This window comes from Oncorhynchus masou, chromosome 8, assembly GCF_036934945.1.
Source record: "Oncorhynchus masou masou isolate Uvic2021 chromosome 8, UVic_Omas_1.1, whole genome shotgun sequence".
NCBI lineage: Eukaryota > Metazoa > Chordata > Actinopteri > Salmoniformes > Salmonidae > Oncorhynchus > Oncorhynchus masou.
In genome coordinates this window covers 41424553-41449033 of record NC_088219.1, presented here as the reverse complement: position 1 = coordinate 41449033, position 24481 = coordinate 41424553, and the positions used below count along the sequence as shown (strand labels likewise).

Here is a 24481-nt window from a genome sequence, read left to right as displayed (position 1 = left end):
TGCATTCTCTCTCATCATGAGTGAAATGAAAATGTAGCGTTTGCATTATTTAGGTGGAGTAACTCCCTTCTTGGGATATTGCATTTAGGACTTTTTTTTTGTTTGTTTTTTAGATTTATTAATTTCTTTATTTTAATGAAAAAAATATTGATAATTAAATAGGGGGGCTTTTGGGGGCCAGATATACACACGCACGCACATAACATTGACATGCCCACACAAAACCCACATACATTCCCATACAATACATACACCCCCCCCACACACACACACAAACACACACTTTTATACTCATAATTTGCTGCTGCTGCTCTGTTCTTTATTCGACTCTTAGTATCATGTATCCTGATGTCTAGTCACTTTACCCTGCCTTCATGTACATATCTACCTCTAATACCTTATTATTATCTATCCTGTTGACTAGTCACTTTACCCTGCCTTCATGTACATATCTACCTCAAATACCTTATTATTATCTATCCTGATGCGTAGTCACTTTACCCTGCCTTCATGTACATATCTACCTCAAATACCTTATTATTATCTATCCTGATGCGTAGTCACTTTACCCTGCCTTCATGTACATATCTACCTCAAATACCTTATTATTGTCTATCCTGATGTCTAGTCACTTTACCCTGCCTTCATGTACACATCTACCTCAAATACCTTATTATTATCTATCCTGATGCCTAGTCACTTTACCCTGCCTTCATGTACATATCTACCTCTAATACCTTATCATTATCTATCCTGATGCCTAGTCACTTTACCCTGTCTTCATGTACATATCTACCTCAAATACCTTATTATTATCTATCCTGATGTCTAGTCACTTTACCCTGCCTTCATGTACATATCTACCTCAAATACCTTATTATCTATCCTGATGCCTAGTCACTTTACCCTGCCTTCATGTACATATCTACCTCAAATACCTTATTGTCTATCCTGATGTCTAGTCACTTTACCCTGCCTTCATGTACATATCTACCTCAAATACCTTATTATTGTCTATCCTGATGTCTAGTCACTTTACCCTGCCTTCATGTACATATGTACATCAAATACCTTGTACCTCTGCACAATGATCTGGTACTGGTACTCCCTGTACATATATAAAAAAAGTCACCTATATTTAACTAGGCAAGTCAGTTAAGAACAAATTCTTATTTACAATGACGGCCTACACAGGCCAAACCCAGAGGACGCTGGGCCAATTGTGCGCTGCCCTATGGGACTCCCAATCACTGCCGGATGTGATACAGTCCCTTCTACAGTACATTCTTGTGTATTTTATTTTATTCCTCTGGTGTTACTTTTTTATTTTTCAACTCTGCGTTGTTGGGGAGGCATTTCATTTCATAAGCACGCATTTCAAGGTAAAGTCCACACTAGTTGTATTCAGAGCACTTGACAAATAAAATTAGATTTTGAAGTCAAAGACAAAACACGGAGTGTCACGAGAAACCGAGAACCTTTTAACTACAGGCTCTTTCTGCTGATCAGGCATTTCTCTCTCTCTCTACAGCACAAGCATACTGGGACATCATGTTCAGATAGAGCACTGCATGGTCAAGTAGGGGAAGAATGACAAGCACAAACCACATTACATATGGTGCCTTAGGTTGCAGCCTCATTCTTGTCCCCCCCCAATGAATCTACACACAATAACCCATAATGACAAAAAGAGGTTTTTAGAAATATTTGCTAATTTGCTGACATATCACACTGCTATGCTTTATCTTGGCCACAGTTGTAAATGAGAACTTGTTCTCAACTAGCCTACCTGGTTAAATAAAGGTGAAATAAATAAAAATATATATATTTTATTTTTTTACATAAGTGTTCAGACCCTTTACTCAGTACTTTGTTGAAGCACTTTTGGCAGCAATGACAGCCTCAAGTCTTCTTGGGTATGGCGCTACAAGCTTGGCACACCTGTATTTGGGGAGTTTCTCCCATTCTTCTCTGCAGATCCTCTTATGGCTGCGATCCCCGTACAGGGACCAACATCAGGGGAGATTTCAGAGTGACAACTAAAAATACAATTTCATAACATTAAACATTCTTGGAAATGCAAGTGTCTTACACCCTTCCAAAGATTAGAATCTTGGTAATCAAACTACTTTTTCCAATTTAAAATAGCTATTACAGAGAACAAATCCCATGCTTTTGTTTGAGAAGAGCAATCAAGAACAGAAACATTTTCCGCCATGACAGTTTTTACACATTCACATCTGAAGATAAAATTATGACTTACATTCTGATATCTTGCTCTTATTTCTCTTCCTGAGTGAGCCATTGATCAAATGAAGTGCCGTTTTCTTTCATAAAATCCATTTTTATTGCCGAAATGAAGACGTTTTGTAAACTGTTTGTGCCGTGAATTCCATCTCTATCAATTTTTTACGGAGCATTCGGTGTGATTCGCCCCTGTAAACAATCGTTTATCTAGTCATGGTGGGTTTCAGTGCATTCCTCTGGATGTTTGCAATACAGCCAAATAAAGTTTTTTTTTTTTGCAGGTGGTATTGACCGAAGTGAGCTGATTTGAAGACAACAATAAATGACTACCTTACGCACCAAAAATGTTAGCAAAGCTTCATTGATTGACTATATTTCTGCCCAATGACCACTGATCTTGAAATCTAGCTGGGTAGATATATCGTTTTATGAAATATAAAAATATATCTATATATATTATATGTAAAAAATAAATAAAAAAGCAAAATACTGTGACGAGGATTTACAAGGGGTGTATTGTTTTTCTATATTTATTTTCTAATATTTTTTAAAACATTTTTTGTGTGTGTGTGTGTGTGTGTGTGTGTGTGTGTGTGTGTGTGTTAGAATTGCTTTTTGATGTGTTGTATATAGTTATTTGCACTGCTGTATATAGTTATAGGTCACTACATTTGGGAAACTTGTGTGGGACACCTGGGTGACTTCATGCTAAATGTCATGTAGCTCACCCATTCCTGAATTTATCAGTCTGAAAATTTGCACACCTACAGTTGCCCTCTTGTTTTATCAATCGAAATGATATCCAGCATCCTATCTGACTGTGTGGCTATTCTAGTACATGTGAAAGATGATGCTACAACAATAAAACACAGAAAACGTATGCTCTTTCTTTCTTTCTCTTTTCGTCCACCAGATCTACTGTGTTATATTCTCCTACATTCAATTAACATTTCAACAAACTTCAGAATGTTTCCATTCAAATGATACCAAGAATATGCATATCCTTGCCTCTGGGGCTGAGCTACAGGCAGTTAGATTTGGGTCTTCAGGCAGAAATTGAGAAGAAAGGGATGCAGCCATGACAGGTTTTAAGATCTGTCAGGTTGGATGGGGAGCGTTGCAGCACAGCTGTTTTCAGGTCTCTCCAGAGATTTTCGATCGGGTTCAAATCCGGGTTCTGGCTGGGCAACTCAAAGACATTCAGAGACTTGCCCCGAAGCCACTCCTGTGTTGTCTTGGCTGTGTGCTTAAAGTCATTGTCCTGTTGGAAGGTGAACCTCACCCCAGTCTGAGGTCCTGAGCAGGTTTTCATCAAGAATTTTTCTGTACTTTCCTTTGTTCACCTTTGCCTCCTTTGTTCACCTTTGCCTTCACCTTTGACTAGTTTTCCTGACGCTAAAACACCTTCCCACAGCATCATGCTGCCACCACTATGCTTCACCGTAGGGATGGTGCCAGGTTTCCTCCAGTTGTGACACTTCGCATTCAGGCCAAAGAGTTCAATCGGTTTCACCAGACCAGAGAATCTTGTTTATCATGGTCGGAGAGTCCTTTAGGTGCCCTTTGGCAAACTCCAAGCAGCGTGTAATGTGCCTTTCACTGAGGAGTAGTTTCCATCTGGCCACTCTACCATAAAGGCCTGATTGGTAGAGTGCTGCAGAGATGGTTGTCCTTCTGGAAGATTCTCCCATCTCCACAGAGGACCTTTGGAGTTCTGTCAGAGTGACCATCGGGTTCTTGGTCACCTCCCTGACCAAGACCCTTCTCCCGATTGCTCAGTTTGACCGGACGGCCAGCTCTAGGAAAAGTCTTGGTGGTTCCAAACTTCTTCAATTTAAGAATGATGGAGGCCACTGTGTTCTTGGGGACCTTCAATGCTGCAGATTGTTTTTATACCCTCCCCTAGATCTGTGCCTCGACACAATCCTGTCTCGGAGCTCTAAGGTCAATTCCTTTGACCTTATGGCTTGGTTTTTTCCTCTAATATGCACTGTCACCTGTGGGACCTTATATAGACAGGTGTGTGCATTCCAAATCATGTCCAATCAACTGAATTTACCACAGGTGGACTCCAATCCAGTTGTGGAAACATCTCAAGGATGATAAATGGAAACAGGATGCACCTGAGCTCAATTTCAAGTCTCATAGCAAAGGGTCTGAATACTTATGTAAATAAGGTATTTCTGATTTTTATTCTAAAAACCTGTTTTCGCTTTGTCATTATGTGGTATTGTGTGTAGATTGATGAGGAAAATGAAAAGAATGAACAGCATCAGCAAGCTGCACGTAATGCCTTGGACCAGAGCTATGTTAGGTAATGCTAGGTAAAGCTCCGCCTTATCTCAGTTCACTGGTCACAATGGCAACACCCACCCGTAGCACGCGCTCCAGCAGGTGTATCTCACTGATCATCCCTAAAGCCAACACCTCATTTGGCCGCCTTTTGTTCCAGTTCTCTGCTGCCTGTGACTGGAATGAATTGCAAAAATCGCTGAAGTTGGAGACTTTTAACTCCCTCACCAACTTCAAACATCTGCTATCTGAGCAGCTAACCGATCGCTGCAGCTGTACATAGTCTTATCGGTAAATAGCCCACCCAATTTTACCTACCTCATCCCCATACTGTTTTTATTTATTTACTTTTCTGCTCTTTTGCACACCAGTATCTCTACCTGTACATGACCATCTGATAATTTATCACTCCAGTGTTAATCTGCAAAATTGTAATTATTCGCCTACCTCCTCATGCCTTTTGCACACAATGTATATAGACTCTTTTTTTCTACTGTGTTATTGACTTGTTTATTGTTTACTCCATGTGTAACTCTGTGTTGCTGTCTGTTCACACTGCTATGCTTTATCTTGGTCAGGTCGCAGTTGCAAATGAGAACTTGTTCTCAACTGGCCTACCTGGTTAAATAAAGGTGTTCTCAACTGGCTTACCTGGTTAAATAAAGGTGTTCTCAACTAGCCTACCTGGTTAAATAAAGGTGAAATAAAAAAATAAAAAAATATGTACAGTCCCGCTCCCTCTACTCAGGTCATGTTATCTAGCCTCTCGCCCTGCTGATGCCCTCACACTCAATAACACTGGGGCCCACCGCGTGACATGGCTGCAATCCCAGTGTTTCCCTAGAGGCTGACATGACACCACGCTGTCCCAGATGTGGACACAGATGGAGAGAGAGCAAATATGATCATACAAACAACATTTCATTTGAAATATGATAATGTGGGGAGGCAGGGTAGCCTAGTGGTTAGAGCATTGGACTAGTAACCGAAAGGTTGCAAGTTCAAATCCCCGAGCTGACAAGGTACAAATCTGTCATTCTGCCCCTGAACAGGCAGTTAACCCACTGTTCCTAGGCCGTCATTGAAAATAAGAATTTGTTCTTAACTGACTTGCCTAGTTAAAAAGGTAAAAAAAAAATGTGCACACCAACACAGCCTCCAGCACACAAGCATGGGAAGTACGTAGTGCGTTCTCACACACATGTGCATGCACACACAAGTATAAGACCACCGATTTCAAAGACAGATCTCCGTGTGGAGGTCTTACCTTTCCTGATGAGGCTCCTTGGTCCATGGACAAGCTGCAGGACACACAGGTAAACAGAACACATTATTGCACTGTACTCATGACTCATGACAGTTCACTCCAGACACACATTTTCTAATTTCCTGTCTCTCTGAGAATATGTGGGCATGCACACAAAACAATCACACACACACACACACACTCTTGTTAACTAACCTTGTGAGGACACACAATTCTTGTCCCATTCAAAATCCTATTTTCCCTAACTCTAACCCTTACCCTAACCTTAACCTTAACACCTAAACCTAACCTTTACCCTAAAACTAGCCCTAGCTATGTGCGCTCCGAGGCAAACAACACTGAAGTATGCATGAGAGCACCAGCTGTTCCCAGACGACTGTGTGATCACGCTCTCCATAGCCAACATGAGTAAGAACTTTAAAACAAGTCAACATTCACAAGGTTGCAGGGCCAGACGGATTACCAGGACCTGTACTCCGAGCATGTGCTGACCAACTGGCAAGTGTCTTGACTGACATTTTCAGTCCCTGACCGAGTCAGTAATACCATGTTTCAAGCAGACCAACATAGTCCCTGTGCCCAAGAATACCAAGGTAACCTGCCTAAATTACTACCGACCCGTAGCTCTCACGTCTGTAGTCATGAAGTTCTTTGAAAGGCTGGTAATGGCTCACATCAACACTATTATCCCAGAAACCCTAGACCCACTCCAATTTGCATACCGCCCCAACAGATTCACAGATGTTGCAATCTCTATTGCACTCCACACTGCCCTTTCCCACCTGGACAAAAGGAACATCTATGACAGAATGCTATTCATTGACTATAGCTCATAGTGCCCTCAAAGCTCATCACTAAGCTAAAGACCCTGGGACTAAACACCTCCCTCTGCAACTGGATCCTGGACTTCCTGACGGGTCGCCCCAGGTGGTAAGGGTAGGTAACAACACACCTGCACGTTGATTCTCAACACAGGGCCCCTCAAGGGTGCGTGCTCAGTCCTCTCCTGTACTCCCTGTTGACCCATGACTGCATGGCCAAGCACGACTCCAACACCATCATTACGTTTGCTGACGACACAGCAGTGGTAGCCCTGATCACCGACAACAATGAGAGAGCCTATAAGGAGGAGGTCAGAGACCTGGCAGTGTGGTGATCAAGACAAACAAGATGATCGTGGACTACAGGAGAAGGAGGGCAGAGCACACCCCCATTCTCATTGACAGGGCTGTAGTGGAGCAGGTTGAGAGCTTCAAGTTCCTTGGTGTCCACATCACCAACACACTGTCATGGTCCTAACACACCAAGACAGTCGTGAAGAGGGCACGACAAAACCTATTGCCCCTCAGGAGACTAAAAGATTTGGCATCGGTCCTCAGATCCTCAAGATTTTCTACAGCTGCACCATCGGGAGCATTCTGACTGGTTGCATGGCAACTGCTCAGCCTCCGACCGTAAGGCACTACAGAGGGTAGTGTGTATGGCCCAGAACATCACGGGGCCAAGCTTCCTGCCGTCCAGGACCTCTATACCAGGTGGTGTATAGGCCCTAAAAATTTCCTACGACTCCAGCCACCCCAGTCATACTGTTCTCTCTACTACCGCATGGCAAGCGGTACCGGAGTGCCAAGTCTAGGTCCAAAATGCTTCTTAACAGCTTCTACCCCCAAGCCATAAGACTCCTGAACAGCTAATCAAATGGCCACCCAGACTATTTGCATTGACCCCCCCTACCCAGTTTTACACTGCTGCTAATCTATTTTTATTATCTATGCATTGTTACTTTATCTCTACCTACATGTACATATTACCTCAATTTTCTTATTTTTTTGTATTTTTGTTTATTTATTGTTTACTTCAGTTTATTTAGTAAATACTTTCTAAACACTTATTTTTTCTTAAAACTGCATTGTTGGTTAAGGGCTTGTAAGTCAGCATTTCACTGTAAGGTCTACCTGTTGGTTAAGGGCTTGTAAGTCAGCATTTCACTGTAAGGTCTACCTGTTGGTTAAGGGCGTGTAAGTCAGCATTTCACTGTAAGGTCTACCTGTTGGTTAAGGGCTTGTAAGTCAGCATTCCACTGTAAGGTACTCCTGTTGTATTTGGCATGTGACACATTTGATTTGATTTGTTTAACTCCTAACCCTAAACTGAATTCTAACCCGAACACTAATTCAAACCTTAACCCTATAGAAATAGCATTTGAGCTTGTAGGGGCTAACAAAATGTCCCCAGTTAGTCAAATGTTTATTTGTTTACTATTCTTGTGGGCTCTTCTGGTCTTCTAGTTAAACATGTCCAGCGACCGTGCAGATGTATTCCTCTGTCTGGTGTGCGACCAGAGCTCCAAAGATTTCTTAATCATGAGAGATGCATTACAGCAAATGACGGGAGGGACAGACAGAGGGACAGGGGGACACAGGGGGACACGCAGAGGGACAGACAGACAGACAGGGGGACACAGGGGGACACAGAGAGAGGGACAGACAGACAGACAGACAGACAGACAGACAGACAGACAGACAGACAGGGGGACACAGAGAGAGGGACACAGAGAGAGGGACAGACAGACAGGGGGACACAGAGAGAGTGACAGACAGACAGACACAGACAGACAGACAGGGGGACAGACAGACACAGAGAGAGGGACAGACAGACAGACACAGAGAGAGGGACAGACAGACAGACACAGAGAGAGGGACAGACAGACAGACACAGAGAGAGGGACAGACAGACAGACACAGAGAGAGGGACAGACAGACAGACACAGAGAGAGGGACAGACAGACAGACACAGAGAGAGAGACAGACAGACACAGAGAGAGGGACAGACAGACAGACACAGAGAGAGGGACAGACAGACAGACACACAGAGAGAGACAGACAGACACAGAGAGAGGGACAGACAGACACAGAGAGAGGGACAGACAGACACAGAGAGAGGGACAGACAGACAGACAGACACAGACAGACAGACAGACAGACAGACAGACAGACAGACAGACGGTATGCTTAGACACCAAGCTGTTCAGAGGTTGTGCTTCATGTGCTTGGGATTAGCTGGGAACTGACATTTGATTGATGGGTTAAGTGGTGACATTTATATTCCTTTTTTTCTTCCTCTATTTCTCATGGAACTGCATCGTTCACGTCTGAGTGAAGTTTCTATCTCATTTCACTTTTTCCCAGAGTGACACTAAATAACCTGGCACACATGGACAATCATTTGAATAGAAATGTATGGAAGTCTTTCAACTGAATTTACGACACATACGTGCCTCATGACACGCAGAATCGACCTACAGTACGGGCAGAATAGATAAACAGCTACTTGTGTCTTTCATCACAATGCGAGGAAGTCCAACGCCTTTGTCTTTGTGAAAGTGATTCTAGTTTATTGTAGCGATCAAGCAGCCGATAACATAATTTGTTTTTAGACCATGAGAAAATAAACCAACTCAGAGCACGACCGCAGGGGCCAGTAAAGGGACATACTGTAAAATCAAAGACGGAAAAATTGTGCGATGCCCTCTTGAAATGGCACATTAAATCCAGCGCTTGTGCCACCCGGAGATTCCAATTTAATTAGCGAATCCTAGTTTTAAATGCCCCCTCCCCCCATCTCCCTCCACCACTCTCTCTCTATAGTGTGGCTGATCTTCAAAAAATCAATTACCCCCTCTGCAATCCCCTCGTCTATATCACAATCTCACCCTTCCCCTTCTGTCATCCTGCCTATACCCACCATAGTCTCCCTATCTCTCCCCACCGCCCTCCTTCCCCATCTCTCTTACCCAGCCACGCTGCCACTGGCGGAGCTCTCTGCTATCTGGGAGCTAGTGATCCACTTGGTCTCCCCCACCACCGTCCTGGCGTGCGGCAGGCGCCCCACATCCTTCACCGTCATCATCAGGTGGCGCGACGACTTGAGCATGCGCACCGCCTCGTCGTGTGGGATGCCCAGGAAGCTGCGCCCGTTCACCTCCAGGATCTGGTCACCCACCTGCGGGGCGGGGAGAACATAGAGAGGAAGGGCTGGTGGGTGGAGTGGCATGGGCACACACTAGGTTAGAGTACACAGGTCAGAGGTGACACAGTGGGGTCAGAGCGGTAGAGTCCAGGTGGAGAACAGACGAGAGTGTGAGATAACAATCAGAGTGGTAGATCGGTCAGTGCTGAACTTCACAGGGAGGTACAGGGCCTTCAGAAAGTATTCACACCCCCTGACCTTTTTGCACATGTTGTTGTGTTACAGCCTGAATTTAAAATGGATTAAATTCAGATGTTGTGTCACTGGTCTATCTATATACAGTACCCCATAATGTCAAAGTGGAATTACGTTTTTATACATTTTTACAAGTTAATTAAAAATGAAAAGATATAGATAGATCTAGGCCTTCCTATTTTTACAAGTTAATTAAAGAATTGGTAGATGGGTAAAAAAAAAATCAGACATTGAATATCCTTTTGAGCGGTGAAGTTATTAATTACACTTTGGATGGCGTATCAATGCACCCATCACTACAAAGATACAGGCGTCCTTCCTTACTCAGGTGCTTGAGAGGAAGAAAACCACTCAGGGATTTCACCATGAGGCCAATGGTGACTTTTAAACAGTTAGCGTTTAATGTTTGTTCTCGTCCTCCTAGATCTATCCACTGCCTTTGACATCATGAACCATCAAATCCTCTCAGGGCATTTAAGGCACATTCTTGGAGTGCATCCTACCTGAGAGGACCTATGTCTGCGCCACGTACTCTCACTACTGGTGTCCCCCAGGGCTCGGTTCTAGGTCCTCTCCTCTTCTCTAGGTCACTCGGCTCCGTCATATCCTAACATGGTCTCTCCTATCATTGCTATGAGAATGACCTCTCCGTCACGGTTGACAACTCCACAGTGTCGCCCTCCCAGAGTGCAAAGAATCCAGTTGTGCAAAGCTTTTTAGAGACTTACCCGAGAAAGGCTCACAGCAGTAATTGCTGCCAAAGTTGATCTTAACATTGACTCAGGGGTGTGAATATTATGTAAATGAGATTCTTTATTTCTGTATTTAATTTCCTTTTTATTTCAAATGCTTTCACTTTGTCATTATGGGGTGTTGTGTGTAGATGGTGTGGAAATTAAATGAATCCAGTTTGAATTCAGGCTGTAACACAACTAAATGTGGAATGAGTCAAGGGGTAGGAACAGTTTCTGAAGGCACTGTAGATCCCAGGTAGAGACGTGGAACACAGAGTCAGAGGTATTCTCCGACTCCTGGTGAGACTGTGAGGAGTTTGAGAGTAGAGATCAAGAGGCCACTGAAGACTACTCTGTCTACTGATGTTGATCTCCAGCTGCGAACTGTACCCAATTCCCTATGTAGTGCACAACATTTGACCAGTGCCGTTGGGGTTCTGGTCAAAAATTGTGCACTATGTAGTGAATAGGGAGCAATTTGGGACATCACCCATGTCTCACTGCACCCCCCTCCCCCACACACACACACATGACCTCTGACCTCACATGAAGCACTTGGCTGATCTCTGATCCTCTACAAGATCATCATATGCGTTAAATGACATAGCACTCTGGACTGTTGACTGTATAGATAAATAACGTATGCAGCCCAAATGAAACCCTATTCCCTATAATATAGAGAATATGAGGGAAAATAGGGTGCTATGTAGCAGTACAGTAAGTATAGGGACCCACTCCACTAAACAGAGAGCAGACATACGTGGGTCTTTCTATAAATCATGGGTGACATAAACACTTCACAATGGGTCGAAACAGTAACCGAAAGGATTTCTATGCAGTTCAGTGTACTTAGAGGAATGAAATGGAATATGTGCAAATTGGCCCATAACTTCACCTATACAACAACATAGGCATCTTTTAAGCAGGGTTCATACAGACATTGGCAAGTCAAATTGGCCCATAACTTCACCTATACAACAACATAGGCATCTTTTAAGCAGGGTTCATACAGACATTGGCAAGTCAAATTGGCCCATAACTTCACCTATACAACAACATAGGCATCTTTTAAGCAGGGTTCCCATAACTTCATCTATACAACAACATAGGCATCTTTTAAGCAGGGTTCATACAGACATTGGCAAGTCAAATTGGCCCATAACTTCACCTATACAACAACATAGGCATCTTTTAAGCAGGGTTCATACAGACATTGGCAAGTCAAATTGGCCCATAACTTCACCTATACAACAACATAGGCATCTTTTAAGCAGGGTTCATACAGACATTGGCAAGTCAAATTGGCCCATAACTTCACCTATACAACAACATAGGCATCTTTTAAGCAGGGTTCATACAGACATTGGCAAGTCAAATTGGCCCATAACTTCATCTATACAACAACATAGGCATCTTTTAAGCAGGGTTCATACAGACATTGGCAAGTCGAATTGAAGAACTTTTTGGGACTTTGAAAAAAAAAAATTGCGGACCTTAATATTATCCAATTGTATAATTTATATAATTGTACATATCGGGCCTATTATAGAACCCCTCCATCACCTCCGAAAAGCATGAAAAAGTTATTACCACAAGAATAATGTTTTTTTTCAGGCCTCAATAGTCAAATGATTATTACAGTCTAAAATATGGGAGAATAATGTGGACATTGCCTGACTAAATAGACTAGATGCCAGCATGGCAATTATTCTGAGGCCTACGTGACTGCAGGCACACATCAACCTCACCATCGTTGTTTTCATAGTGAGAAAGTGACCAAAAACCAGGTTCCCTTTTTAATGGAGCATTGAAGAAATGTCTGATTTTCAAGGTAGGCCGATTCCAATAGCAGAATTTCTGAGCTACTTAAAGCCCCTTGTATTGTTTGAAATTGCAGGTGTAACAACATGTATTTGTCATGTTATTTGATTACCAGATCATATTTTGAATAAGCCCACTATTTTTTTTAGGTTTTTTATTAACTTCTTAATAAAGCATTGGTTGGTTAAGGGCTTGTAAGTAAGCAGTTCACTGTAAGGTGAAACACCTGTTGTATTCAGCGCATGTGACAAATAAAGTAGATTTTTAAACCTGGAACACACTACAATTTGAATTTCCTACTGCACCGGAACATTCTCTATGACAACAGAGTTATCAAGTGAAAATAGTAGACCTGTCGAGTAAGACTGCTGATTGCACAGGTTTTGCCTTTCAGATCAAATTCTATTCAGGGCCCAAATTGAATCACAATGGAAAGCTTCCATATTCCAGGGAATTCAGATGGAATTGAAGTGTGGTGCTGTGACATGATTTGATCGTACAGTTGGTTGGTTATTATGCTGACAGGTCACTGAACACACACAGGTACAGAACTATATTCTCCGTCTCTGTCCACATTCGTTTAGTTCGAGTTTCATCTTGTGTTTGGCATTTAAACATTATTTTACATATGGTAGATATTCTTACAGGTGTTGCGCCATTTTATTTCACTCTGCTAAGGCATCCAAATCTCACCATCAATAACGCCAACAGCCCTTCAAATCAAATCACAGCAGACACTGTGCTGTGTGGGGAAAAACATATCTAGTGACGGATGTTCAATGACTGGTGTGAAGACAATACACTGAGTGTACAAAACATTAAGAACACCCGCTCTTTCCATGAAACAGCAGACCGGGTGAGTCCAGGTGAAAGCTATGATCCCTTATTGATGTCACTTGTTAAATCCACGGGCAAGATGTAAGACTTAAGTTCCTTTGAACAGGTAGTAGGTGCACCAGTTAGTCTCAAGAACTCCAACACTGCTGGGTTTTTCACACTGAACAGTTTCCCATGTGTATCAAGAATGGTCCACCACCCAAAGGACGTCCAGCCAACTTGACACAACTGTGGGAAGCATTGGAGTCCAAATGGGCCAGCATCCCTGTGGAACGCTTACGACACCTTGTAGAGTCCATACCCCGAGGAATTTAGGTTTTTCTGAGGGCAAAAGGGGTGGGGGAGCAACTCAATATTAGGAAGGTGTTCCTAATGTTTGGTATACTCAGTGTATGTTTGACCCCCCCCCACCCTCTCTCCCCCTGTAATCAGAGCACAGAGAAGAGTCTGAATAAGCCCGAGTCACCACAGAGACGTCACCTGAATGTGATGGTGCTGCTGCACTGAGGCTACTCGTCCTGCTCTCTCTATCACCCCATCTCACCCTCCTTCTCATTATACATTCATTTGGGGGCTCAGAGAAGCTGGCATGGGAAGTAAGTACTGCTTTGTACACACACACACACACACAGATCAATGCACTGCGTCAGACCAGAGTGTGGCCAAGCTGTCAGGGAGCATCCTGGGTAATTAACCAGCAGCAGAAATGCTGGCCCAATGATAATGACATTTACAAACAAAAGGCCAATCAATGTGGAGATGAATAATAAGTGACTGTGTTTTCTGGGAATACGACTCAGGCCACAGATGAGTACAACTGGATCGATGGCCATTAAACACGGCCCATTGTTTACCCCACACACACCTCTCTTTCACAAGTCTCACATTGCCATCGATTCCTCCTCTCTCCGTGTCCTTCCTGTTGTCTCTCTTTTCTGTCTCGCTTTCTCAGCTTGTGGGCCAAAACCTCCACAAGGAAGCAACGACAACTCCCTCCCTCACTAGAATGACAACCAGAGAAACAGTCAGGGGAATGAAGCGATTGGGCGACTGCAGTGGTGGCTGGTAGGGTGGAGATATAGGAGGATGGGCTCGTTATCAACAACATACTGTTCCATTCATTCCTTTCAAGCCATTACAGGTTTTCCTCCTATATCTCCACCCACCAACCACCACTGGACTACCGGTATATCACAGTGGCTCTGTGACCAATACACAGACTGTATGAAATAAAGATCAGGATTTTGATGAAGTCTGCATGTTAAGTGAATCAGATGAGAAAGTGAGAGCTGAAAGCTGACCAGAGCTGATCTCACAGCAGTAGGAAAAGGTTAAAGAGCCCTCATCTCAGGAGAGGAGAGCTGTGGAGAGCTGAACAGGCATCCCATTAAACCCCCTTTGAAGTGTCTTTCTTCCCTGACAATGTGTCTCTGTCCCAAATGACACCCTAATCCCTATACAGTCCACTAGTTTTGACCAGGGTCCATAGAGCTCTGGTCAAAAGTAGTGCACTATGGAGTGAATAGTGAGCCATTTGGGACGCACACCGTATCTGTTTGATCTGGCTCACTGTCATGAATCCCATTGACATTACAGTTGGGGGAAGATTACTGTGAGATGGGAGAGGGGGGTGGGAAGATATAAGAGTACAGTCATCTATATACAGCCAGACACTCATCTTTTGGAATGACATGTCTTTTACTTCGTTGTCCCTGTCTGCGCCTCATTGTTGTTCTCTTTTTTTATGCCCATTCTTGTTTGTTTTTTGTCTTCTTTACTGTCTCTCTCTCTCATTGCCTTTCTCTGCTCTCTCTCCCTCTCTCTCCTAGAGTGCAAGGATCCATGCTGTGACGGAGCAGCGTTTGGCATTTGGCCACCCTCCGCTGTTCTCTACACTGGGGCACCCCTGACATTTCTCTCATGTTCTGTTCTCCAGTGAAGGAAAGAGGAGAACTGTGGAGAGATTAGATATCGACTGGCCCCTCTGTCCAACTCTCTGCTCTGTGAAATGCAGCATTTCTCTTTCTAACCGGGATTCCCTAAGTGAAGGAATGCAGATGGGGGTTTGGGAATATGGGGAGGTGTATGTTTGTGCCAAAAAGAGGGATAGACGAATGTCTGGCGAGCTGGATCACCATTCGCTTTATAGTGCACGACAGTACTTTGTTGGTGTTGAACTTTTACAAAGACAATTGTCTTACATCTCTCTATTTCTCTCTCTCTGACCCAGTCTCACTACACCCCCCCCCTCTCTTTGTCCCAGTCTCAATACTTCTCCCCCTCTCTTTCTCTCTCTGTCCCAGTCTCATTACATCTCCCCCTCTCTCTTTCTCCCTCTTTGTCCATGTCTCACCACATCTCCCCCTCTCTCTCTGTCCATGTCTCATTACATCTCCCCCTCTCTCTTTCTCTCTCTTTGTCCATGTCTCACTACATCTCCCCCTCTCTCTTTCTCTCTCTGTCCATGTCTCACTACATCTCCCCCTCTCTCTTTCTCTCTCTGTCCATGTCTCACCACATCTCCCCCTCTCTCTTTCTCTCTCTTTGTCCATGTCTCACTACATCTCCCCCTCTCTCTGTCCATGTCTCACTACATCTCCCCCTCTCTGTCCATGTCTCACTACATCTCCCCCTCTCTCTGTCCATGTCTCACTACATCTCCCCCCCCTTTCTCTCTCTGTCCATGTCTCACTACATCTCCCCCTCTCTCTGTCCATGTCTCACTACATCTCCCCCTCTCTGTCCATGTCTCACTACATCTCTCTGTCCATGTCTCACTCATCTCTTCTCTCTCCCTGTCCATGTCTCACTACATCTCCCCTCTCTCTTTCTCTCTCTCTGTCCATGTCTCACTACATCTCCCCCTCTTTGTCTTTCTCTCCCTTTGTCCATGTCTCACCACATCTCCCATGTCTCTCTCTTTCTCTGTCCATGTCTCACTACATCTCCCCCTCTCTCTGTCCATGTCTCACTACATCTCCCCCTCTGTCCATGTCTCACTACATCTCTCCCCTCTCTGTCCATGTCTCACTACATCTCCCCCCTCTCTGTCCATGTCTCACTACATCTCCCCCTCTCTCTCTTCTCTCTCTCTGTCCATGTCTCACTACATCTCCCCCTCTCTCTCATGTTTCTCTCTCTGTCCATGTCTCACTACATCTCTCACCTCCTCTCTCTGTCCATGTCTCACTACATCTCCCCCTCTCTCTGTCCATGTCTCACTACATCTCTCCTTTCCTCTCTGTCCATGTCTCACTACATCTCCCCCTCTCTCTTTCTCTCTCCCTGTCCATGTCTCACTACATCTCCCCCTCTCTCTTTCTCTCTCTCTGTCCATGTCTCACTACATCTCCCCTCTCTCTTTCTCTCCCTTTGTCCATGTCTCACGACATCTCCCCTCTCTCTTTCTCTCCCCCGGTCCATCTCCCATCTCTCTCTTTCTCTGTCCATGTCTCACTACATCTCCCCCCCCTTTCTCTCTGTCCATGTCTCACTACATCTCTCTTTCCCTCTGTCCATGTCTCACTACATCTCCCCCTCTCTGTCCATGTCTCACTCCACATCTCTCCCCTCTCTGTCCATGTCTCACTACATCTCCCCATGTCTCACTCATCTTTCTCTCTCTCTGTCCATGTCTCACTACATCTCCCCCTCTCTCTTTCTCTCTCTGTCCATGTCTCACGACATCTCCCCCTCTCTCTTTCTCTCTCTGTCCATGTCTCACTACATCTCCCCCTCTCTCTTTCTCCCTTTGTCCATGTCTCACTACATCTCCCCCTCTCTCTTTCTCTCTCTGTCCATGTCTCACTACATCTCCCCTCTCTCTTTCTCTCCCCCTGTCCATGTCTCACCACATCTCCCCCTCTCTCTGTCCATGTCTCACTACATCTCCCTCTCTCTTTCTCTCTCTGTCCATCTCACCCCTCCCTCTCTTTCTCTCTCTCTGTCCATGTCTCACTACATCTCCCCCCCCTCTCTCTTTCTCTCTCTCTGTCCATGTCTCACTACATCTCCCCCTCTCTCTTTCTCTCCCTTTGTCCATGTCTCACTACATCTCCCCCTCTCTCTTTCTCTCTCTGTCCATGTCTCACTACATCTCCCCCTCTCTTTTCTCTCTCTGTCCATGTCTCACTACATCTCCCCTCTCTGTCATGTCTTACATCTCTCTGTCCATGTCTCACTACATCTCCCCTCTCTCTCTCCCTGTCCATGTCTCACTACATCTCCCCTCTCTGTCCTTTCTCTCCCCCTGTCCCCATGTCTCACTACATCTCCCCCTCACTCTTTCTCCCTCTTTGTCCATGTCTCACCACATCTCCCCCTCTCTCTCTGTCCATGTCTCACTACATCTCCCCTCTCTCTTTCTCTCTCCCTGTCCCCGTCTCACTACATCTCCCCCTCTCTCTTTCTCTCCCCCTGTCCCCGTCTCACTACATCTCCCCCTCTCTCTTTCTCTCTCCCTGTCCATGTCTCACTACATCTCCCCCTCTCTCTTTCTATCTCTTTGTCCATGTCTCACTACATCTCCCCCTCTCTCTTTCTCTCTCTGTCCATGTCTCACTACATCTCCCCCTCTCTCTCCCTGTCCATGTCTCACTACATCTCCCCTCTCTCTTTCTCTCCCCCTGTCCCCGTCTCACTACATCTCCCCCTCACTCTTTCTCCCTCTTTGTCCATGTCTCACCACATCTCCCCCTCTCTCTCTGTCCATGTCTCACTACATCTCCCCCTCTCTCTCCCTGTCCCCGTCTCACTACATCTCCCCCTCTCTCTTTGTCCATGTCTCACTACATCTCCCCCTCACTCTTTCTCCCTCTTTGTCCATGTCTCACTACATCTCCCCCTCTCTCTTTGTCCATGTCTCACTACATCTCCCACTCTCTCTTTCTCTCCCTTTGTCCATGTCTCACTACATCTCCCCCTCTCTCTTTCTCTCTCTCTGTCCATGTCTCACCACATCTCCCCCTCTCTCTTTCTCTCCCTTTGTCCATGTCTCACTACATCTTCCCCTCTCTCTTTCTCTCTCTCTGTCCATGTCTCACTACATCTCCCCCTCTCTCTGTCCATGTCTCACTACATCTCCCCCTCTCTCTTTCTCTCTCTCTGTCCATGTCTCACCACATCTCCCCCTCTCTCTTTCTCTCCCTTTGTCCATGTCTCACTACATCTTCCCCTCTCTCTTTCTCTCTCTCTGTCCATGTCTCACTACATCTCCCCCTCTCTCTGTCCATGTCTCACCACATCTCCCACTCTCTCTTTCTCTCCCTTTGTCCATGTCTCACTACATCTCCCCCTCTCTCTTTCTCTCTCTCTGTCCATGTCTCACCACATCTCCCCCTCTCTCTTTCTCTCCCTTTGTCCATGTCTCACTACATCTCCCCCTCTCTCTTTCTCTCTCCCTGTCCATGTCTCACTACATCTCCCCCTCTCTCTTTCTCTCTCTCTGTCCATGTCTCACTACATCTCCCCCTCTCTCTTTCTCTCCCTTTGTCCATGTCTCACCACATCTCCCCCTCTCTCTTTCTCTGTCCATGTCTCACTACATCTCCCCCTCTCTCTGTCCATGTCTCACTACATCTCCCCCTCTCTCTGTCCATGTCTCACTACATCTCCCCCTCTCTGTCCATGTCTCACTACATCTCCCCCTCTCTGTCCATGTCTCACTACATCTCCCCCTCTCTCTTTCTCTCTCTCTGTCCATGTCTCACTACATCTCCCCCTCTCTCTTTCTCTCTCTGTCCATGTCTCACTACATCTCCCCTCTCTCTTTCTCTCCCCCTGTCCCCGTCTCACCACATCTCCCCTCTCTCTTTCTCTCTCCCTGTCCATGTCTCACTACATCTCCCCCTCTCTGTCCATGTCTCACGACATCTCCCCCTCTCTCTTTCTCTCTCTGTCCATGTCTCACTACATCTCTTTCCCTCTGTCTCTCTTTCTCTCCCCCTGTCCCCATGTCTCACCACATCTCCCCTCTCTCTTTTCTCTCTGTCCCCTGTCCCTCTTTCTCTCTCTGTCCATGTCATCATCCCCCTCTCTCTTTCTCCCTCTTTGTCCATGTCTCACTACATCTCCCCCTCTCTCTCCCTGTCCCCGTCTCACCACATCTCCCCCTCTCTCTCCCTGTCCCCGTCTCACCACATCTCCCCCTCTCTCTCCCTGTCCCCGTCTCACCACATCTCCCCTCTCTCTTTCTCTCCCCCTGTCCCCGTCTCACTACATCTCCCCCTCTCTCTTTCTCCCTCTTTGTCCATGTCTCACTACATCTCCCCCCTCTCTCTCCCTGTCCATGTCTCACTACATCTCCCCCTCTCTCTCCCTGTCCCCGTCTCACCACATCTCCCCCCTCTCTCTCCCTGTCCCCGTCTCACTACATCTCCCCCTCTCTCTTTCTCCCTCTTTGTCCATGTCTCACCACATCTCCCCCTTTCTCTCTGTCCATGTCTCACTACATCTCCCCCTCTCTCTTTCTCTCTCTGTCCATGTCTCTTACATCTCTCTCCCTGTCCCATGTCTCACCACATCTCCCTCTCTCTTTCTCTCCCCCTGTCCATGTCTCACTACATCTCCCCCCTCTCTTTCTCCCTCTTTGTCCATGTCTCACTACATCTCCCCCCTCTCTTTCTCTCTCTCTGTCCATGTCTCACTACATCTCCCCCTCTCTCTTTCTCTCTCTTTGTCCATGTCTCACCACATCTCCCCCCTCTCTTTCTCTCTCTCTGTCCATGTCTCATTACATCTCCCCCTCTCTCTTTCTCTCTCTTTGTCCATGTCTCACCACATCTCCCCCTCTCTCTTTGTCCATGTCTCACTACATCTCCCCCTCTCTCTTTCTCTCTCTGTCCATGTCTCACTACATCTCCCCCTCTCTCTTTCTCTCCATTGTTAATGGTTCTTATGAAATTATTCTTTATAGCACCATACAGGTTCCATACAGGTTTATTGAATCTTCAAAAAAGGGTTCTCTGGTATATAGCACCAAAAAGGGTTCTCTGGTATATAGCACCAAAAAGGGTTCTCTGGTATATAGCACCAAAAAAGGGTTCTCTGGTATATAGCACCAAAAAAGGGTTCTCTGGTATATAGCACCAAAAAGGGTTCTCTGGTATATAGCACCAAAAAAGGGTTCTCTGGTATATAGCACCAAAAAGGGTTCTCTGGTATATAGCACCAAAAAGGGTTCTCTGGTATATAGCACCAAAAAGGGTTCTCTGGTATATACAGCACCAAAAAGGGTTCTCTGGTATATAGCACCAAAAAGGGTTCTCTGGTATATAGCACCAAAAAGGGTTCTCTGGTATATAGCACCAAAAAGGGTTCTATAGTATATAGCACCAAAAAGGGTTCTCTGGTATATAGCACCAAAAATGGTTCTCTGGTATATAGCACCAAAAAGGGTTCTATAGTATATAGCACCAAAAAGGGTTCTCTGGTATATAGCACCAAAAAGGGTTCTCTGGTATATAGCACCAAAAAGGGTTCTCTGGTATATAGCACCAAAAAGGGTTCTCTGGTATATAGCACCAAAAAGGGTTCTCTGGTATATAGCACCAAAAAGGGTTCTCTGGTATATAGCACCAAAAAGGGTTCTCTGGTATATAGCACCAAAAAGGGTTCTATATTATATAGCACCAAAAAGGTTCTCTAGTATATAGCACCAAAAAGGGTTCTCTAGTATATAGCACCAAAAAGGGTTCTCTAGTATATAGCACCAAAAAGGGTTCTATAGTATATAGCACCAAAAAGGGTTCCACTATGGTACAAGCCATAGAACCCCTATCTGGTACTATATAGAACCATTCTATTTTTGTATTCAGGAGTCAGCATATTTTTTTCACGATTTTGTCTCAAGTTCTCTCTTCAGCTACTCCTCGTCTCAAGTTCTCTCTTCAGCTACTCCTCGTCTCAAGTTCTCTCTTCAGCTACTCCTCGTCTCAAGTTTCTCTTCAGCTACTATCGTCTCAAGTTCTCTTCAGCTACTCCTCGTCTCAAGTTCTCTCTTCAGCTACTCCTATCGTCTCAAGAACCATTCTATTTTTGTATTCTTCAGCTACTCCGATTTTGTCTCAAGTTCTCTCTTCAGCTACTCCTCGTCTCAAGTTCTCTCTTCAGCTACTCCTCGTCTCAAGTTCTCTCTTCAGCTACTCCTCGTCTCAAGTTCTCTCTTCAGCTACTCCTCGTCTCAAGTTCTCTCTTCAGCTACTCCTCGTCTCAAGTTCTCTCTTCAGCTACTCCTCGTCTCAAGTTCTCTCTTCAGCTACTCCTCGTCTCAAGTTCTCTCTTCAGCTACTCCTCGTCTCAAGTTCTCTCTTCAGCTACTCCTCGTCTCAAGTTCTCTCTTCAGCTACTCCTCGTCTCAAGTTCTCTCTTCAGCTACTCCTCGTCTCAAGTTCTCTCTTCAGCTACTCCTCGTCTCAAGTTCTCTCTTCAGCTACTCCTCGTCTCAAGGTCCTTTCTGGATCAACTTTTTACTTGACACTTTCGAATGACTGGCATGACAGTAAATATCTCTGATAAGAATCTCGACAGGTGTCAGCACAGAGGATCCTCTGAAAGGGATCGTGGAGAAGACTGATCCAGTGTTCCCCGGAACAGCAAAGGTTGACTGTGTCATTTGAAAGTCCGGCAACTCTGCACAGTTTATAAAAGGCAATTTCATTTTAGCTCGTCCGGATCGATCAAAACGCCTACAACATGCAAATTACGTTCTATTCATAATTACACACGTAATAGTTTGACACAATAAAACAGTGTCATAAACCGCGTTTCCGTCCACAGTTGTGTGAGTAAAGTCATACCACATATTTCAAAAATCACCACAGCTGTGATCAAAACAGGAATATTTTGGTAGAATTACATAATTTATGCTTACGTTCGTTCGACATGGTGGGATCTCATGTCGGTACAATTAATTATGCAAGAAATGGCAGTAAAAACACAGATCTCTGCATAAAGAAAATATGCGCATTTTACCACCAGTATGTTTCCACCAAACTGACTTTGAGGATAAAAAGCAGTGCGTGATGAGGTAGCGCACACAAAATGTACCTTTTCTCTTACATGTTCATGTACCGAATAAAAAGCTGATGTTCAATGTTTCCAATCGTATTTGCAACTCTACTGTTGCTTTAAATAGCAAATGTGCCTACTCTATGTACTGAATACTCAGGGAGAATCGCGCGCAAACACAGGTAGGCAAACAGGCAGGGGAATCAAAACTAGGACTGAAGGCTATAACTGGTTCTCACAAACGAGCCGGGAAAAGGTTTAGTAGAGTCTAAACAAACACTACCCCACAAAGGCACAAACAGAATGAACTGAACTAAATAGGGAGCTGCTGAGACCAGGTGAGTAACTAACACAGGTGAAATCAATGAACAGAAATGAAGGATAGGGCTATGTTCAAGAACGCAAAGAAACAGGGCTATGTTCAAGAACGCAAAGAAACAGGGCTATGTTCAAGACCACAACGAAACAGAACACAAGGTTGACTACCTAAGAAAATAAATACAGAACCTTACACTCTGGCATGTGCGCTCTAACTAATATCTGGCAGATACAGTGCAGGTAGGCTGAGGAGATTATTACGGATAACCGTGAGAATATGTGAATTGGTTAAATGACAATCAAGCATCGATCATCATGTCACCAGAATAAGACCCTTAATATTTATTGGAAAGAAGCATCAAGATCACAGTGCACCTTTCACCACCCTGTGATGTTCATCATCATCTATTATCATCGCGTGATTCCACGTTTACTTCGATACGATGGTTATTTTATCAATATTTGCGCATAAAGGTGTTTCTCGCACAACTAATTTTACGGACACAAAGATCCCACTATGTCGAATGAACAAATGATCTGTCAGCATTTATAAAATTGAACCGAAACTTCCGGTTTCCATCACAGCTGTTGTGATTTTTTTTTTTTTAATTCGGTTTGACTTTACTCTCAAACTGGGGATGAAAACGTGGTTAATCACTCAGCTCACAATAGACTGTCAGCAGAATATTATTTACATGGAAAACAAATATGGTGATATGGTATCATTTACAATCCATCCTCTACTTACTAGTTCTCACAATGCTCTATGCAAAACACTGTGAAAAGAACTGACTCCCTTTTGGCTTTTAATGAAAGACAATTCACTGGTATTTCCTGTGTAGCCTACAATACAAAGGAAAACACTGTGAAATGTCTTTATTCTGCGAGTGTAATGTTTACTGTTCATTTTTATTGTTTCTTTCACTTCTGTATATTATCTACTTCACTTGTTTAAATTCTTGTTTGTGTTTTTTGATGCAGAAGCACTCGTTTTTCACTATCCTGCCCTTGAATTGATTAAAGAGAGCGAGTGACCTACATCGTTTTGTCATGTCTTGTTATGTCTGTTCCTGTCCTTTCTCTTCACTCTGTCTCTCTCTGCTGGTCTTTTTAGGTTACCTTCTCTGTCTCTTCAGCTGTTCTACATCTCCTCTAACTAGCTCATTCACTCTTTCACACCTGTTCTCTCTTCCCCTCTGATTAGGTCTCTATTTCTCTCTCTGATTAAAGAGGATTTATGCCATTCCTGTTTTTTCATTAAAGAACTCTGTTTTCTGTTCACTTCAAAGTACATAACACGTGTTTGAGATATGACGTAGTATTTTGACATTTTAGTACACGCTGTTCATACTAATGCAAAGGTCCTGTTCTTTTTCCGAAGATTTCTGACAAAAACAAGCGCATCCCTGTGAAATGTCAACGGATCACTGAGCTTACCACAAGCTTTTTATTTTCAAAGCCTTTTATATTTAATCCAGTTCGTGTCCTGCTAATTTTGCTCTTTGCTGTGGAAACAACTTGGAAGATGACCACTACAAAATGTCAATTCTTGGACACATTAAATATTGGTGGAATTGTACTATTTTTCAATCTATCCTCTACTTACTAGTACTCACAATCCTCTATGCAAAACACTGTGAAAAGTACTGGCTCCCTTTGGGCTTTTAATGAAAGACAATTCACTGGTATTTCCTGTGTAGCCTACAATTCACAGTGTTTTCCTTGATTGGGCCAT

The 24481-nt window shown here is 44.4% G+C and overlaps 1 protein-coding gene across 1 annotated transcript in view; it reads right to left on the bottom strand.

Annotated features, from left to right (window-relative positions):
- Positions 1-24481, bottom strand: part of whrna (whirlin a) — a 138720-nt gene that overhangs the window by 33752 nt on the left and 80487 nt on the right. The window contains exons 4-5 of the mRNA XM_064971268.1: positions 9600-9808; positions 5807-5840 (exon numbers count right to left, since the gene is read on the bottom strand). Coding sequence (XP_064827340.1) covers positions 5807-5840; positions 9600-9808 — 243 coding nt within the window. The remainder of the gene's footprint in view (positions 1-5806; positions 5841-9599; positions 9809-24481) is intronic.